Source organism: Protopterus annectens, chromosome 5.part0, assembly GCF_019279795.1.
Source record: "Protopterus annectens isolate FY-2018-M chromosome 5.part0, PAN1.0, whole genome shotgun sequence".
Classification (NCBI taxonomy): Eukaryota; Metazoa; Chordata; order Ceratodontiformes; family Protopteridae; genus Protopterus; species Protopterus annectens.
The window spans coordinates 876,154,357-876,171,581 of record NC_056735.1 but is presented as its reverse complement, the minus strand read 5'-3'; the positions used below and the strand labels follow the sequence as shown (position 1 = coordinate 876,171,581).

Below are 17,225 nucleotides of genomic sequence, written 5' to 3'. Positions count from 1 at the left end.
AGGAGTATCTTGCTTAACTATGCTATCTAGTTTTGGAAGGGTAATTGTAAAAATAAAGCATAACAATAGGGTAAAATACCTAACAGTACTTTTGCCTCTGTGAGGTGAGTAATTACATGATAATCTGTAGCATGGTCATGCTAAATACCTACCTCCAGAAACGGTTTTCAACATGTAGTATTGTTGAAGGTGTGGAAGGTAGTCCATATAATATTTTCCGGGCTACCTTGTGCTGATTCCTGATCTAGAATATGCTGCTGAGGTAGCTGTTGCTGTAGTGCAGTGTGCTCTAACATCTTGTTAGGTTTACTGTGCTTATTATATCAATATGGAACACACTGCGAAAAACACTTTGGCAAAGATTATTTAATTACAGGCAAGCCTTCTCTTCTTTCACTTTCTTGGAGAAAAACAAAGACTAAAGACTAACCTGTTTTCCTAAAGGAGCATGTTTTCCTCTTATAGTTTCAGTATCAGTCAGTGGACATCTGATGTATACAAAATGTTCTTAATTTGTATTAGTTTTGCTAGAAGATTAGAAGTGGAACAAGGTGCTTGCGAGATACAGCATGGGCATGAAAGAGGGATTAGGTACAATAGCACCTATTCATTATCAAAGACAACATAAGGTGGCTTACACATGAGAGCTTGCATCACTGACATCCTGTTTCCTAAAGTTAAAGTGACTAGGAAGAGTCGTATCAGGAAACGTATTTAAAATGTACTGAATCTACAAGTTCAAAAGCAGATAAAATTAGCTTTCAAAACATGAAGTAGAAATCGTAGGGTAGGTAGATTTGTCTTCTTGGTGGTCTTAAAAGTAAAATGCCCTACAGAAAGGTTTTAATGGACTGATTTGCTGAAACTTGAGGATGAAGAATACAAGCAGACATCGAGGAACAATAACTTGGTAAGTTACCAGATTTTCTTCCTCTTTTACTCCCTTTTCTCACTGTTTCTTGTTCTCTTTCGGTCTCTGTGGTGTGCAGCTTTTTGTACTTAAACTCCTTTCTATATTGCTTCTATAAAACTCTCAATTGCTCCTCAGTCAAATAAGATGAAAATTTTCAAAAGTTACAGTCTAGTTGCCTTATTACTACTTTTGACAAATAAAAGACTTGAGGTTATGCTCAATAGATCCTAAACAAAAAATGCATTTGTGATAATATTTAGACACAGTTTCTCCACCCAAGGCACACAGTTTAAGGGAAGAATACCTATCCTTACTTCAACAGAAATATAGATAACAATTGGTTTCATTTCCTTTGAGTTTGTCATCAAAAACATAGTTAATGTATTTATGTAAGATCAAACACTGCAGTAGAAAATCTCTGACATGACTGTGAAGGCCAGCAGGACTCAGACTCTAAGAAGAACTGATGCAAGAGCAGGATTTGTGTAAGAGTCTCACAGTACCAGCAACAGAACCGTCACAGGCATGAATGCAACAGGAGTACTTGCAGAAGAAATGGATAGCATGGAAATCCAACAAGACCAATGGGAAACAGAAGGAAGGTAAACCTACATGTGATGATTTACTGTTACAGTGACCCTCCAAGAAGTACATATGGGGCCAGATTCATTAACACCTACACTAAGTGTACAAGAAGTGAAAACGATTGGTATTCAAGAATATCCCTACCACATATTTTGTGCTTTCTAGTCAATCAGAAAGATTATACTAAGTGCACATGTAGTTTACTCCTTGTAACATTTATGACTCCCCTTCAATATTTAAATCTGCAAGAAAATCAGTATGAAAACAAAAATTATGAGGAAGAAGGTGTGAGATATGCTTGCACTGTCTGTTCACTCAGAACAATGTACACGGTGAAGGCATTAATGAATCCCAGGGATCATTTATCTACTGATGTAAATAGATATATAGATGAAAGCTTCATTGGCACCTGAACATACTTTACACAAATTTTAATAACAATTATTTTTTGATTATTCTAGATGCATTAAATAAAAAATACTAAATCAACACTGGAGCCCCCCACCCCCAAAAAAAAAAAAAAAAAAACTTGGCCTCACCTTCCTTACTTGGTCGAAAATAACTTCTGACAGGAAAACAGTTTGCAAGTAAACTTGTTCCATCATCTAGCTTGTAAATACCAGTAGTAGCCATTTCTGCAGGGGAAAAGAATTAAGAAATAAAAATAGTAATGAATATATACCTTTGCTAAAATGCATATTTCATAAACAAAATAATGTAAATGTAAAAAGAATTGTACAAGTGCTAAGCACTCAAAGCATATAATGTCAAACATGCAGTTTGTCTGTTCTACTCAGTCTGATTTTTACATGTAATAGTTACAGTATCTTTATTTTTTCTTGCTAGCACTTTTTCTCTCACTGTTTGCCTGAATCTATTAATAGAGTAAGCATTCATAATATCATCAACATTATCATGACTGCCATCATATCATACTCCTACCTTTATTACAGCACAGTTTGACATTATACGTAACAGTTAGCAATGCCACTGATCTTATGTTTTAGAAAGATACATACCTTCTGGGTAGTGAATTAGGCACACTGACACGTCAAATTAGCCATAAAGCCTTATACCTCTCATCCCAGCAATGAGATTTTTAGCTATTCCCTTCAAAAATCCATGTGAATCGAATTCATTCATGGCCCCATTAAATAATCTCATTGTGTATAATGCTAGCTGTTTAGATTTTTAGTCAGATTCATATGAATTTCAAGGCAAATGAGTCTTAAGGCCTTATGCCTTGCCCATACACATCTGCAGGCTGTGCCTGGTTTCTACAGGAGGGCTACGTCAATCAATCACAGTGTAAATCTATGGATACCCATCCAGTCATTCAGGTTTCATATAAAAGATGGTAGTGTGTCACAGTACTTAACATGGAGGAGCAGTATGTTCTAGAGTCTCTCTCTCTCCATCACTTTTTATTTATTTGCTGGTGAAGACAGAGGTACCTGGTTCTAGTATTTATAGAACTATAAGACTTGCAGAGATACAAAAGATCCAGGACAATTTGGTCTCTAATGGAGTGGAAAGGAAGGCAGAGATCTCCCCTGAAAAGTCTGTAAAATACTCAATAAATGGACAATGCTCCCAACCAGGGGGTTAGGAGGGTGGCCTAATGGTTATAAACACAAGGTGCAGGGTTTGAGTCTTACAAGGGATAATTGGCTAGGCTTAAAATGGCTCGCAAGGGCAGTTAGCCTAGTAGTAATCTATGAACCTATGAAGCCTCTCTTGGTAGATCAGGGTCTTTAAGCCAATGATCTTCTTCATTAGGACCCTCGTTGGTCTTTCTAGTTGTTTGATATTTCTAATGTAGTACATCCCACAGGGTGTGATATACCCAGGATTTATCTAAGCAATGCTGAATATAAGGTAACAATGACTTGTTTAGCTCTGGATAATATTTACTTTGCAATTAGATGCTCTAAGTAGAAGGTTTTTCTCACTACTGATCAAAAGAGAGAATTATCGATCCATGTTCCAAGGTCCCCAAGTACATTTTCATTTTGTAGGGAGGGGTTGTTTACAAATGTAATGATATTGCACTTCTGTTCATTTCAGTCCTTTTTCAGAACACCAACAATTTACAATCTCAAATTCTTCCTTAAGGGTTTGGTATCAGAGGGAAACTTGAAATCCTTGAATTCAAAGACATTTGCAGCAATGGCTTTTTGGATTTTGAAGGCAAACATAACAAGATTATTGTCCAACATAACTAGAGAAGGATATGGGGAATAGTAAATGAAGAAGTTATATTTGTAACAACCAGATCAGGAATATTATTTCCTCTACTGGATTGGTTAACTATGTGTGGTATTTCTGTAAGTCAAAGAACATTTGGGCTTACCTTACATTGCAGATACAGGTGCTGCAGTTCATTGAGTATATTTAAGACTCCTGTGATATCATCATAGGACACACAGAGTGTCCTGTAACAGGATGTAAGGTGATAGTTTGTCCTGTTTAGGGTGAACTTGAGTTCTATGACTCTCCCTGGAGGTGATATGGTCCTTGACAAATATGGAGATGCCACCAAAGTTGCCATCAGGTCTGAAGGCATGGTAGGCACAAAACATAGATACAATGAGAGTGCACTCTTTACATTTAAACAAAGTCTTAGCAACTACACATACACTGATGTATTCCAAATGCAGGAGATTCTCTAGATGTGATAATCTGTTGTTGAGACTTATTTCATTGTGAAGAGCCACCTTAATATGTTCCAGCCCTGGTTTTGATATGTTTGTTACATTGGAATGTTCATTAGCAACGATGTACTTAGAAATGCACCAAGGGGGCTGCAAAGGCCTTATCCAGTTTGCAGAAGCCTTTGAATGAGAGGTGCAGGCCATCCTTTGTGAAACAAGTTGGACTGTTTGAGCATCCCACAACTATGATGACACATACAAGATCACCTTGAAATGACACCAATTATTTAACCAATTGTTGAAGTCAATTATCTTTTCTTAGTAATTAGGCACCATTCCTGAAGGATGGATTCCACCCAGGACTAGGGTCTTGCCTGCATTTGTCACATCCATTTTCACCAAGAATATGCCACTCATACATTATCTTGTTACTTTCTTTAAACACCTCCCTAGCTGTTTAATTCTACAGCTTATTATTTTACTGATATATGGGTAAAATTTAGTCAAAGACCCTGTTAATGGTTTATATACACGCATACATTTCAGTCATATCACATCATTTTCTCCTTTCCTATAAAAGTAAATGTACACTGATGGTTGTTAGCCTTCTTTTGTATGTTTTTCCCCTAGAGATGTGATATACAGATAAGGTTTCAGTGTTCTATTCATAAACATTATACACAATTGCATAGGAGAGGTGCACAGTAAAACCCATTTACCATGAAAGAATTGTTCAACTGGAGAACATTTCAAAGCATATAATACAACTTAATCGATTTACAGAGGAAGCTTTGACAACATTGACATCAAGATATTAATCGTTGACCCCTTTGTTTGCTGTGAAGTAGAAATATGTACAACTGCATTCTTGGAGGAGTCCAAGTACACAACTGGCATGCAATTAGTGATCCACAGCCTAGACTGCAATTCACAAACAAGTTAATAGAATTGTACATTGTAGAGTATGGAGGGGAAGTTACAGGGTTGCAGCAAACAGTACACTAAAAATAAAGCAGCACAATACCCAAATTTCAAGTAATGCTGATGGGTTGATCACCATAACATAGTTGAGCAACAGTGTCATCATTCCCTGTAAGAAGCAGTGGTGGCTAGTGACCTGAATGCAAGGAGAGCTTTATAAGCAACTGAAGGAAAGAGGTTAATTGGAATGGGGTGGGGCTCTATTGCAGCAGGTGAATAACCATTATCAGTGCACAAACAATAGATAGGGTCAGTCGCTTTCATCCACAGACTACTTCAGTGAACATTCACTATGCCCACTTTATGGACTACATACATCTCAGATGTCTGTTGCAATCAGCAATGCCAACCTTAGGTGAAATGGACTACCAGACAAAGGAATCCATTGGGCCCACTTGTTGCACACTGATCCCCAGACACCTCTACAGTGCTCATCCCCTGTTCTCCCCCCATTCTGGCACCACACCATCCAGACAGATTATTTCCTTCTTTTTTCACACTTACTTTTTATCTGTCTCCTCCATCCTTTTTACACACTCTAACTGGCCAAGACTCATCTGTAATAAATGTGGAGGAAGTAACTGAATTAAACTGGGTTCTGAGGACTCTGTGCTGCCAGAAGTCATAGGATTCTAGATGTTCTGAACAGAGACATGGATGGCTCATCTGGCATCTGATGCTATTCCTCAATCTGGAGTCTCTCAACACTAAGTTCAGGAACAAAAGAAATGTTTTCTTCTTCCTGGAGTGATACATCATTCTGGAAAACGTATGTTGACTTGAAGAGGGAAAACAAAACAATGGTAATAAAGAAAAGTGCATTCTAGGTATTCACTATGACACCCCTAACACCTTACACCTGGATGGCTGCCCCCTTCACTCCACCTCAGCTATTTTTCTGGTTTTGAGGGGTATCTTACAATTTTTTTCTTAAAATTGTTTGATCCAAAGATGACCTGAAAAATGAGCAAGGAAGGAAAGAATGAAATTCAGTCTTATTTTTTTTTCTTTCAAGGAAAAATAAATTGGCTGTAAGGCTTAATGTTCAAAGCTAACAAAACAGGAGTTCCCAATAAACTGAGAAGATGCATTCTTATCTGGAAATGCTGCCTGCCTCCATAGCCTACCCCTCCAGAAAAGATAGCCAAGTTCTATGTACCTTTTTGGTATTAGATTGAGAGGAAAATTAAAAAAAAAAATGAACAAGCACAGGAATCTGTCTAGGTCCAATCTCACCACCAAGAGTGTTAAGAAAAAATAGAAAACAGAGAAACTACAGGTCTTAAAACTTAATTGATGAGCTCAGTCACAATAATTTCCAAAAATTATGAAACCCAGGTGTTCCAAAGCAACAGGCCTTTATTAGTCACAGAAAAGCGATCCTCAGTAACAAAAAAAAAAATCAGAAATATTTTAACAATGTTAAACATATCAGTTTTATATACTTAGAAGTAGGTGTGGAAAATATATTATTTAATTTTAAACCAGCCTATTCATGGCAAACAATATAAACAGGGCTGTAAAAGTACACTGACCCTCCTTTTGGTATTTACTTCTCAGAAGTTAAAGCCAATGTTAAGGGGCTCTGGCTGACCATGCTTGCAGATTACCATTAAGCTACTGAATCCCCAAAAGACTTAGCCATCCTGCAGAAAGTTTTAACCCAAATAAATAACTAGTGCCAGAATCATAGTCTAAAGCTAAATACCAAAAAAGCATCATCATCTCCTTTGAGAAATTGACTGCCCAGGGAACTACCACTACACATTGATAATACACAGGATCTGGGAGTTTATGTAGACAGTGACCTAACTTTTAACCAACATATGTCCACTGAGGCAAGGAAATTATTTTTTCATCATGCAGCTTAATAGCAAAGGGATTGCTTTCAGGTCCAAGGTTGTCATTGTCCCACTTTACTCAGTTCTCATAAGACCAATCATTTGAATACAATTCCCCCATTAGCAAGAAGAAATAACTTACAAAAAAAATATTAGGCAAAAACAATTTGCCCTACACGAACAGCCTCAAAGCCCTGTTACTACATGTGGTCTCTTACAAACTGCTAACAGGTGATCTGTGGCTAACATACAAGGTATCCTCTGACCCAATACTGATGGAACTACTACATATCAGAAAGTCAAATGGCATCAGAAACATTTATTCCCGGAATCTAAACCTGTTCTGCAACATCAACAGAATAGTTTGGACTGGCAGGTATATCTCACAGCTTATACCATTGCTCTGGAACAGATTCTTCATCCATTTAAAACAAAGCTAATTCCTGTTCAACTTTAAGTACAGCTTGTATCTATGGATGGGTAACAAGAAATTTACCCCAGGGCTCCCCCAGTACTGCTACTAATGGACAGAGGCAACCCCCTAAATGATTTAACCATGATAGGGGACTTTCGAAATATATGTTGTATGATCCTAGTTACTGTCACTACAGATAATATAAATGCAGCCCATGAATGGGTAAGATTAGTCTAAAGAATAATGTAATAGGTAATTTCAAGCATCAAACAGGATATTTGGCTAGGCTTAAAAAGGGCAGTTAGCCCTAGCCTATGCACCTATAGCAGCACTTGTTAAAAGTACTTTCCAAAACAAAAATTACATCATCCATAGCACCTGATAACATACCTGGCTGCCTGCTGAACAGCACTAAACATGCACTGGTGGATCCGCTCCTACAACTATTGAACCGGAGCTTAGTTAATGGCTTTTTTCCCCCCAAGATATGGAACACAGCATTTGTGAAGGCACATCACAATGTTGGTCCCACCATGGGCTATGGAAATTAAAAATCCATTAGCCAGACAAGACTCATCTGCAAGGCCGTGAAAGAGATCATAACAGACCTGATACACTATGATAATAAAAGTCTTATAAGAACTGACTCCCAGCAGTTTTGCTTTGTTAAGAGTACATAGTGTCTAAAGAATCTGGTAATCTTCTTTGAGAGAGTAGTACAAGCCATACACAGTGTTAATGTTGTACATAAAACATATCTCAACCTTGCCAAAGCATGTGATACCATATGACATGCTAACACAGCTAGCAAGCCGAGTGTGCTCCAAAAAAATTCTTATGTGGTTAGGTGGATAGCAAACTGGCTGAGGGACAGAACCACACAATGAGGATGGCAGGTGCATCCTCAGAGAGCATGAAAGTAAACAATAGTGTCCCTTTGGGAATCCATACTAGGTCCTTTACTATTCAGCATATACTTCTCTGATCTTCAAATAAAAAAAAAAAAAAAAAAAGAATTTATGGTTAACCAAGTTTGCGGATTGTTGTAAACCGGGTGTCATCCTCAAATCTCCTACTGAGAAACAGAAGCAACAAATTGTACTTATACAAGTAGCTGGTACACAGAAAATTTGTTAAATTAAATGCTAAGACATGCAATAATGTTGTTTTTGACAAAACAATTCTTCAACCCATTTCTCCAAAATGAAGATGTTGAGGGAGACCTTGGAAAGTGGGTACATAACACCGGCTGCTTTGATCGTCATGTTACAAAATTAGTTAGAAAATCTTTCTAGCTGGAGCAGCTGATTGCAAAGGGTATCTCCTCTAGAGCCAAAAAAGTTCTTATCCCTTTATATTCTGCTCTAATCAGGCCAATCATAGAATACAATGCCCCCTTTGGGATGTAGCTTAATAGATATATTAGGCAATTAGAGAGACACCAGAGATTCCTAACAAAAAAGATCAAGGGCCTAAAAAACTGAGCTACTGTGAGTGTCTGGAGGCTCTGGCCCAGTATTCAATGTCCTGTAGGCACCATAGGAGTGATATGTGCCTATCTGTTTGTGCCATTAGGGATCCAGCATTTCAAGACCTCTTATATTGTCATAAATCAAACAGTCCAATAAACACTAGGACCAGAGATTTGAACCTACTTCAGAAAATAAACAAATTGTGGTATACAGACAAATTTATCATACAATAAACACTCCTTTTCTTGAATAAACTTCTGCTCCAGATCAAGCAATGTGACACACCCTCTCTTTTTAAAAAGGAGTAAGACTATGGGATAGATATTCACAAATTTACCCCTGGCATAAATGGCATATCTCACCTTGAAAAAATTAGGTAAGGTTTGAAGTTGGATACTGGTGTGATATAAATCGCCACATGACCCAATTGTCTTGTATTTTCTGTGACTTCTATGATCAACTCCACTCACATTATTGACTATGCACACCTCGGATTAGTGATTGTGCTAAAATAGCTGCAGTAAAGTATTTCAGCTGGCTTCTTCACACAAACGCACAGTAGTCATGAAAGCCAGAATAAGGACTGCTTAACCTGAGCAAATAACAGCAGTGTCAGTCACTTTCACCTATGGACGGCCCCTATATGCAGCAATTAATGCCAACTGCATTGACTGTCTACATCTCAGATATAAGACTGCAACAAAATAAAAATAACAGCTGGTTACAGTATTTTATTTAGCCTCCATAGCAGACACATGCAGACACACGCACACATATACACACACGCCCACATGCATGCACACACACACACACACACACACACACACACACACACACACACACACACACACACACACACACACACACACACACAAATGTGCCACCAATTACAGCACATTGTATGACTATGTACAGTTTACATGTCTGATTGGGATCAGATGGATGACTAAATATATAAATGATGACCTTATATAGTTCAGCTTGTTGCAGTCAGAACCACACAGTGCATCCAATTGTAACCCCAACATATAAGTCCCTCACAAATACCAAGATGTGACTATCAGTTACAGCTAGCTACTTGTATGACTACAACTGCATACCTTAGATCTTTGCTTTTGATTAAATTAATGAATAAATGTATAAAGAACCATGAACCTAGGAATTAAAGGAGACAGGTGTGTCAAACCTGACCATTAATCAAAGCAAACACACCAAATACGCCACTTTATGCTACAAAATGTTTTAATGCAGGGTTAAGTACTTTCATCCATTAGAGTAAATAACTGCCACACAGGAAAGTATCTTCTCAACTCAAATCTGACAGATTATAGTTCACAAATAACTGTAAGCTCTCACATACCACTCAACCTCTTAGCTCAAGAATCATGGAGAATGGTAAAATAATGGTAGATAAAGGACCAAACTCAGGGAAAGATATTACTTGTATACATAGAAAGTTGATAAAATAACATTCTTTGCATAACAGACTTCATGAAAAGTAAGCTTAAGTCCAAGAAACAAATGCCCGTTATTACTTACTGACTGCAAACTTCATAGATTTGTTAGAAAACTCCCAACTTTTTAATGAGGAACAGACCAAAATACAAGGCAAATAAGTGACAACCTGCAAAATCAGAGAGAGCATCTATCGCACCCCCCCCCACAATAAATAGATATGACCAATTACAGCCACTTTTATGGCTGACTCTACACCACAGATGTTTGACTGTGATCAAATGAGTGAATAAATACACAAATAACTGCCACACAGAAATGAATTTTCTCAACCCTCTGCAATAAAGATACTGTACACAGCCCACTGCAACCCCCCCCGCACACACACACACATACACTCCTTTCAACCTCTAGGCAAGAGGTGGGTGGAATTTACTGGAGAAAACTGGAAAATGAGCCAAGATATTGGGAGCAAATAATTAGAGACAGAAAGGTTATAGAATGGGAAGAGGCAAAGAAAACATTTGGACTACAGGCCAGAGACAGCCTTCACTATCAAGGACTGATACGAGAGTATAGGCAAAGAAAAAGAAATAAGGGGATCCTAAGTGAAAGACCAGCACTGGTAGAGCTTTTAGTAGAATCTGTTAAAAAAGAATAATTAGTAGGGCATATACAATATTGCATGATAACTATAGGAATCAATCAAAGGAGGTTAGAAAGAATTGTGAAAGGAGATTGGATAAGCAATTCAGAAAGAAACAATGGCAGGCTACATGTATGACTCTCAAATATAAAACAAAAGTTTAGAAAATTTAGGATTTTTGCACTGAAGTGTTTGCATTGTCATTTTTGTACCTCAATCAGATTACAGATATTTTTTTTCCATGGGTAGATTGTAATTGTTGAAGTTGTGATGGAGAAGAAAGAGGGAGTTGGGAAAATATTTTTTAGGGAGTGTAATGAGTTGGCACACACAACAAATTCCGTGAAGACTACTCTGTCAAAAATACTGTGAAATCAAATTGGTGTAACTATGAAAATGATTTTTCTAGCTGTGATACAGAATCAGAACTGCGAGGCCTTGCAAAGTTTAATTCTGGTGACTGCCAAAAATGCAATTACTAGAAAATGGAAATCAAAGTCAAAACCAGCCATACTAGAAGTAGTGAATATAGTAAAATAAATAAAAGAACTGGAAGTGGGATCTTTACAAAAGGGTAGGAACAAATTGCATAGCAAAAATGGGATTGTGGGAACAATACATGCAGAATAATATTTTGGAGGAGGAATGAGGTTTAAGGGAAGGCTGAAACTGAATGAAATATGTAATGGTAGAATAACATTGACTCTTATTATATGTGATACATAATGTTTGCAACTGAAAATATGTCTATATGTTTTGTTTTCATTTATAAAAATGTATGATTGCCTCTGTCACAAGTGATAGTTCAATAAAGATGTTTCTTGTTTAAAAAAAAAGAATCAAGGAGAAAGCTAAAAAAATAATGGTGGACAAAAGACCAAAATCATATGCTTAGAAAATATCTAGAATAACAGGTTTTTGCATGAACGTTTTTCTGAAGGTTATTTTATTTGCAAAAAAAAATAATAATGTTATCAGAAAGAGATCAAAATATAAGACAAAAAATAGAAGACATTCTGCAAAATAAAGACAGGTGAGAGCATCTATACCCCCCACAAGCACACATGCACACGAATGTGAGCATCAATTACAGCCTCTTATATAACTGCAACTGTAACTGTATAAATTAACTACCAAACAAGAGTTTATCTTTTCAGCTCACTGCTTTCAGAGGTTGTGTGAGAAAATTCTCATGTTTATTCTTTTTTTCCGATTATCTGAAAGACCAATGGAGCCATAGATTTTATGATAACTCAGGAATGTACAAGAAACTATAATTAAGAGGAACTAGATAGAACTGTACACTTCCATTTAGTCTGACCTCTGAGAGAATGCTGAACTTTCCATCACTAGTGTTTTATTTCTCTTTATACTTTCCATGCATAATACTGTACCATCTTGATGTTATCATAAATAAATTGCCTTTGCTTCCAAACGTTGTATTTCTGAGGTTCTTTTAGCTTTACATAGGATGAGCTTGGCAAAAGGGAAATAATATGAGACAAAAGGTAGGATGAGATCTCAGGTTTTGGGGGAGAGGCCCAATAGTTGTGTCAAGAAGAAGTCTCAATGGCTCCAAAATTGTTTGTTTGTCTTTTCAGCTTTTCCCAATTAGGGGTCGCCACAACAGAACTCCGGTCTAATCAAAAGAAATTGGAAGAAAAATAAAGCAGTAGATAACAACTATAAGAAAACAGATCCATAATGTACATTCAGCTGATAATTCTGCCAGCAAGACTTCACTTACATGTGCTCTACAGCTGCATAAATAAGATGGTGGATGATCATAACAGGGAAGTCTACAGACAGAGAGGAGCTAATAAGTCAAACAAGAGGACTTAAATCATGCAGTAAGATTTAGGAATCATAACTGTCTAAGAAGGAATTTTTACAGAATGATTAAAAAAAGAAAAAGAAAACAATCTGAGAAAGGTAAGTCTGAGATGATTCTTCATGGGACTGATTTTTCATTCGTATGGAAAGACTATGCACTATGAATATCAGATGAATTTAAAGACCTTCATATAGAGATGAGGTTCTCTAAATATGCAGGAAAGCATCAAACTTAATAAGGTATTACTGTATTTTGGTGAGAAAGATAAAACAATTTAAAATGAAATCAGCAACTGTAGCTCATGTGCCAGTGATTTCTAATTTTGCTGTAAAACATTAATTAGGCAAGTTGCTAAAGGATTTACAGGAGTGTGGGGCACACAAGACTTTACAGCATACCTCTCAACCTCTAAGACCAAGAAATCTGGACAAAGCCATATATAATGAGGGAACAAAGGCCCCAAAATAGGGACAATTTCTAAATATTGCTCTTACTAACATAGAAAGTTGATAGAATAACAGATTTTGCATTAGCACAAATTTTCTGACATGTATGAATTCTGTAACTCAAACATCTGCCATTATTTTCCAGTTTTAGTCCTCAATGATTTGCCAGTAATTTGCCAGAAAACCAAACTTTATGAGGAGCAGAGCAAAAATAGGAGTCAAAAATCTGGACATTCTGCAAAAAATCTCTACAGTTGAGGGCATGCTTTACAGAACTTTGCAATCAGGTGACTACAATACTAGAAAAGGAGAATGTGGATTTAGTTTCCTGTAAAGTTGTGCTAACAGATGCAAAACAGGCTTTGGGTTCAACTATTGCTAACATTTTGCAGATGTCAGGGGACTTGACGATACATGATTCAAAACCTTCAAAAAGAAATTCCAGAATCAGCTCTGGCAGTCAGAGTATGAAAATGAAGGGCGTCAAAACCAAGCAAAAGTAAATGAATAAACTGGGAAAATGAATCATCTGCATCTGTTAACATCTCAATGGTAAAGAACTAAGTTACTAGAAAGTATCCCACAATGGGATAAAACTATATTTTCAAAATGCACAATGTTGAACAATGTGTTAGTTCCTGTAGTTACAGGGTTTGATTCCTTCAGCTCTTATTTTCCAACTATATGCCCTTGAGCAAGGCACTTAACCAGATATTGTTCTTGGGAAATCCCTGAAAAGGTACTCCTTGTCTAGTGGGTCTACCAGGTTAACAAATAGATATTATTATTTAGAGGCATGTTTAATTTTCTTTCACTTTATGAGCCTAGTTATGGAACAACTACTAGAAAGCTAAAGGCAGGAATATGGACAGATACTGGATGTGGACTAATTGGTACCAAAATGCTAGACATACTCAAGGTTTCTAGGTATGACAATGTAATACAGGCTGCATACTATTTCTGTATAACATAGTGATTACTATATGAGAAACAGCATAATAGTCTAAACCCTGAGGACCATAAATTCACCACAGAGCACTTCTGAGAGACTTCATGGTTAACATTTAGGCATAGAGTTACAAGGAGCACAGCAGCAGATTTACTGCATGCAAACATAAAAAAATGAAATTTCTGCTACAGCCAAACAAGGAAGAATATTTACTTATTTTATATATTTATTTATTTAATTTATTTAACATTTGTTTACCAGGAAAGTCCGACTGGACACAGGTCCTTTTTCAGAGGAGGTCCGGGGAGAAAAGCTCCATGAGTAACAGTAAATTTTAATGCACAAATTATAATAATCAGTAAAGTATAAAGTAAACAAAATGTAGTATACATAAGAAAATACAAATCTGTTACATTATGACAACAAAACCTAGGCTTTAAACTTAGTACTATTTGTAAAGTATGACTTATGTCAAGATATAAGGTTAAGACAGGCCAGTAGGAATAAAAGATTAAACACAGGGAAAGAAGTTAGATATGGCTGGGATATACTGTGATGCATCAGAGCATTCATGAGGGGTTAATCCAGGAACATAGCCACTTATTTTTTTAGATAAGCTTTAAGAAATGGCTTAAAGTGGTTAGTGGATGAGATTGAGAGAATGGAGTTAGCAAAGGAGTTCCATATAAGAGATATATAGCTGGAAAATAAAGATTCTCCTGCAGTGTTGTTGGCCTTGAAGACCGTGAGTAAGTTCTTACTGAAGTGATCTGCTGGAACTGTAAGGAAGGATGAGATTTTTGTAGTGCAGGGATTCTGGTTGGTTGATTTTGTAGTGCAGGGATTCTGGTTGGTTGTGTTACATCTTTGTGAGTTAGAGAGAGTTGGTTGCAAAGAATATGTTGGGAAGTTCAAGTCAGTCTAGTATCCTTAATGCTGTACAATGATGTGTTCTATATGGGCAGTCAGATGCAAACTTAGCAATTTTATTATAACATGCTTCTAGCTTAGATATGTCAGTTTTCCTAAGATTAGTTAAAATCGGAGTGGTACTATAGGAGTTGAGAGCAGATGGGTTTTTGCTAATGTAATTTGGGCATTTTGGTCAGGAACCTTTTGTGCCTATATACACTTTCAAGTTTTTTATGGGCTTTTTTATTGTTAGGGAGACATGTAAGACAAATTTTAAGTTATTGTCTATTTCCACTCGAAGAAGCTTTGTATGGGTTGTCGGGGATATGACAGTATTGTCTTTGGCTATTATGTTAAATGGTGGGCATGAGATATATGTCTTGCTAGGTTGGAAGAGTAATAATTTAGTTTTGATTGTTAAGTATTTTGTTTCAGTACTTCTGGTATTCAGAAATACAACTCAACACCAGAGAAAGGGAAAAAAGAACATTTAAAGAAAATGGACAGGAGCAATATCAAAATAATCATACACCTTTCAAATGCTTTCACTGTAAGAAGGAAAAACAAAGTACAATGGACTTTACTTGCTGGGATCAGATGAAACTACAAAAAAAAAAGTTATCTCATGCTAAGTGAAACCTAGAAACTACATATCCAGGTACAATCAAACATACCAGGAATATAATGATTTAAAACTAAAGTCAGTAAATTAATCAAAAGGGAATATAGTTCCATAGGACTACAGTCTACAAAAAGTGGAAATAAAAATAAAAAGTCTATTTTAACAGATGGGCCTCTAGTAGATGTTTGTGAGGAGCAATGTACTTTCCTAGACAAACTTCTGCTACTAAACTTGGCAGAGAATACTCATCTAATTCAAACAGCAAATCTTACCAGAAAAAGAAACAAACCAACAGCTCCTATGCATCCCATCATAGTCAGCTGCATGAATTTAAACAAGAAAAAGTACAGCCAGGATCAAGTGCATTTGTGATCCCACCAGAGGAGCAGGATATGCTAACTGGTGTTAGCCCCCACCTCATTACCCTTCCTGCCTCCCTGCACTTGAGGGAATAAACAAACAAAGCAGAAAACAGGCCCAGAAAAACAGCCTGAGGAAGTCAAAGTCAAAGTAAACTTTATTGTCATTTAGAACTACACGTGTAGTCAAAACAAAATTTTGTGTATCAGCTCAGTTCCTGAGATTACAAACAAAAGTGAAATAACACAGACAAGTACAGGAATAAAACATGACTGACAAATATAATACTACTCTCAATACATGCAAGAAAGAGCAGAGACATTTACCAACACTCATATGCGAAAAGAACACCCTCCCCTGAGTTAAATGAACTACCCTATTTAATGTAATACATAACACACTACAGACTGAAATGCCTAAGTTATTTGCCTAATATTGCGCTTGAGTGAGTTAAATAATACTATGGATATAATAAATAAATATTGCACTTACTTGAAATATATGTAAGTATATATTGCACAAATAAATAAAAAAAAAATACTTATTATGTGTCCAGACTCCTGGGGCTAGTGTAGGGTAGAAAGTGTTACTGAATCTTACAGTCCTGCAGCAGATGCTGAGATATCTCCTGCCAGATGCTTAAACAGTCCATGTGCATGATGCGTGTTGTCCTGTATTATTTTGGTGGCCTTTCAGATGCTTCTTGCAGAATAAAGATGTTGCATCGATGGAAACCTGGAACCTGTTACCAACCTTCACCACTCTTTGTAGCACCTTCCTTTCAGTAACTGTGCTGCTTCTAAACCACACTGTGAAGTTGCAAGTGAGGATGCTCTCTATTGCACCTTTATAGAAGGTGGAGAGAATATGAAAAGGAAACTTACCTTTTTCAGCCTTCTTAAAAAGTGGAGGCATTGGTGCACTTTCTTGACCAGTTGGCTGGTGTTTCCTGACCACGAGAGATCCTCTGATATGTGTACACACAGGAATTTTGTATACTTAATCCTCTCCACACTCTTACCATTGATCCTGAGCACTGGGTAGTTTGTTCTCCTTTTCCTGAAGTCAATGATAATCTCTTTAGTCTTGTTGACATTCAGGTCAAGGTTGTTCCCCTCACACCAACTGATCAGAGATGCC

The 17,225-nt window shown here is 36.8% G+C and overlaps 1 protein-coding gene across 2 annotated transcripts in view; it reads right to left on the bottom strand.

Moving 5' to 3' along the window:
- The window catches only part of XRRA1 (X-ray radiation resistance associated 1), a 1,524,348-nt gene that overhangs the window by 1,389,385 nt on the left and 117,738 nt on the right, over nt 1-17,225 (bottom strand). For both annotated transcript variants that reach the window (XM_044072671.1, XM_044072672.1), the window contains one exon: nt 2,038-2,133. In XM_044072671.1, coding sequence (XP_043928606.1) covers nt 2,038-2,131 — 94 coding nt within the window. In that variant the 5' untranslated portion in view covers nt 2,132-2,133. The remainder of the gene's footprint in view (nt 1-2,037; nt 2,134-17,225) is intronic.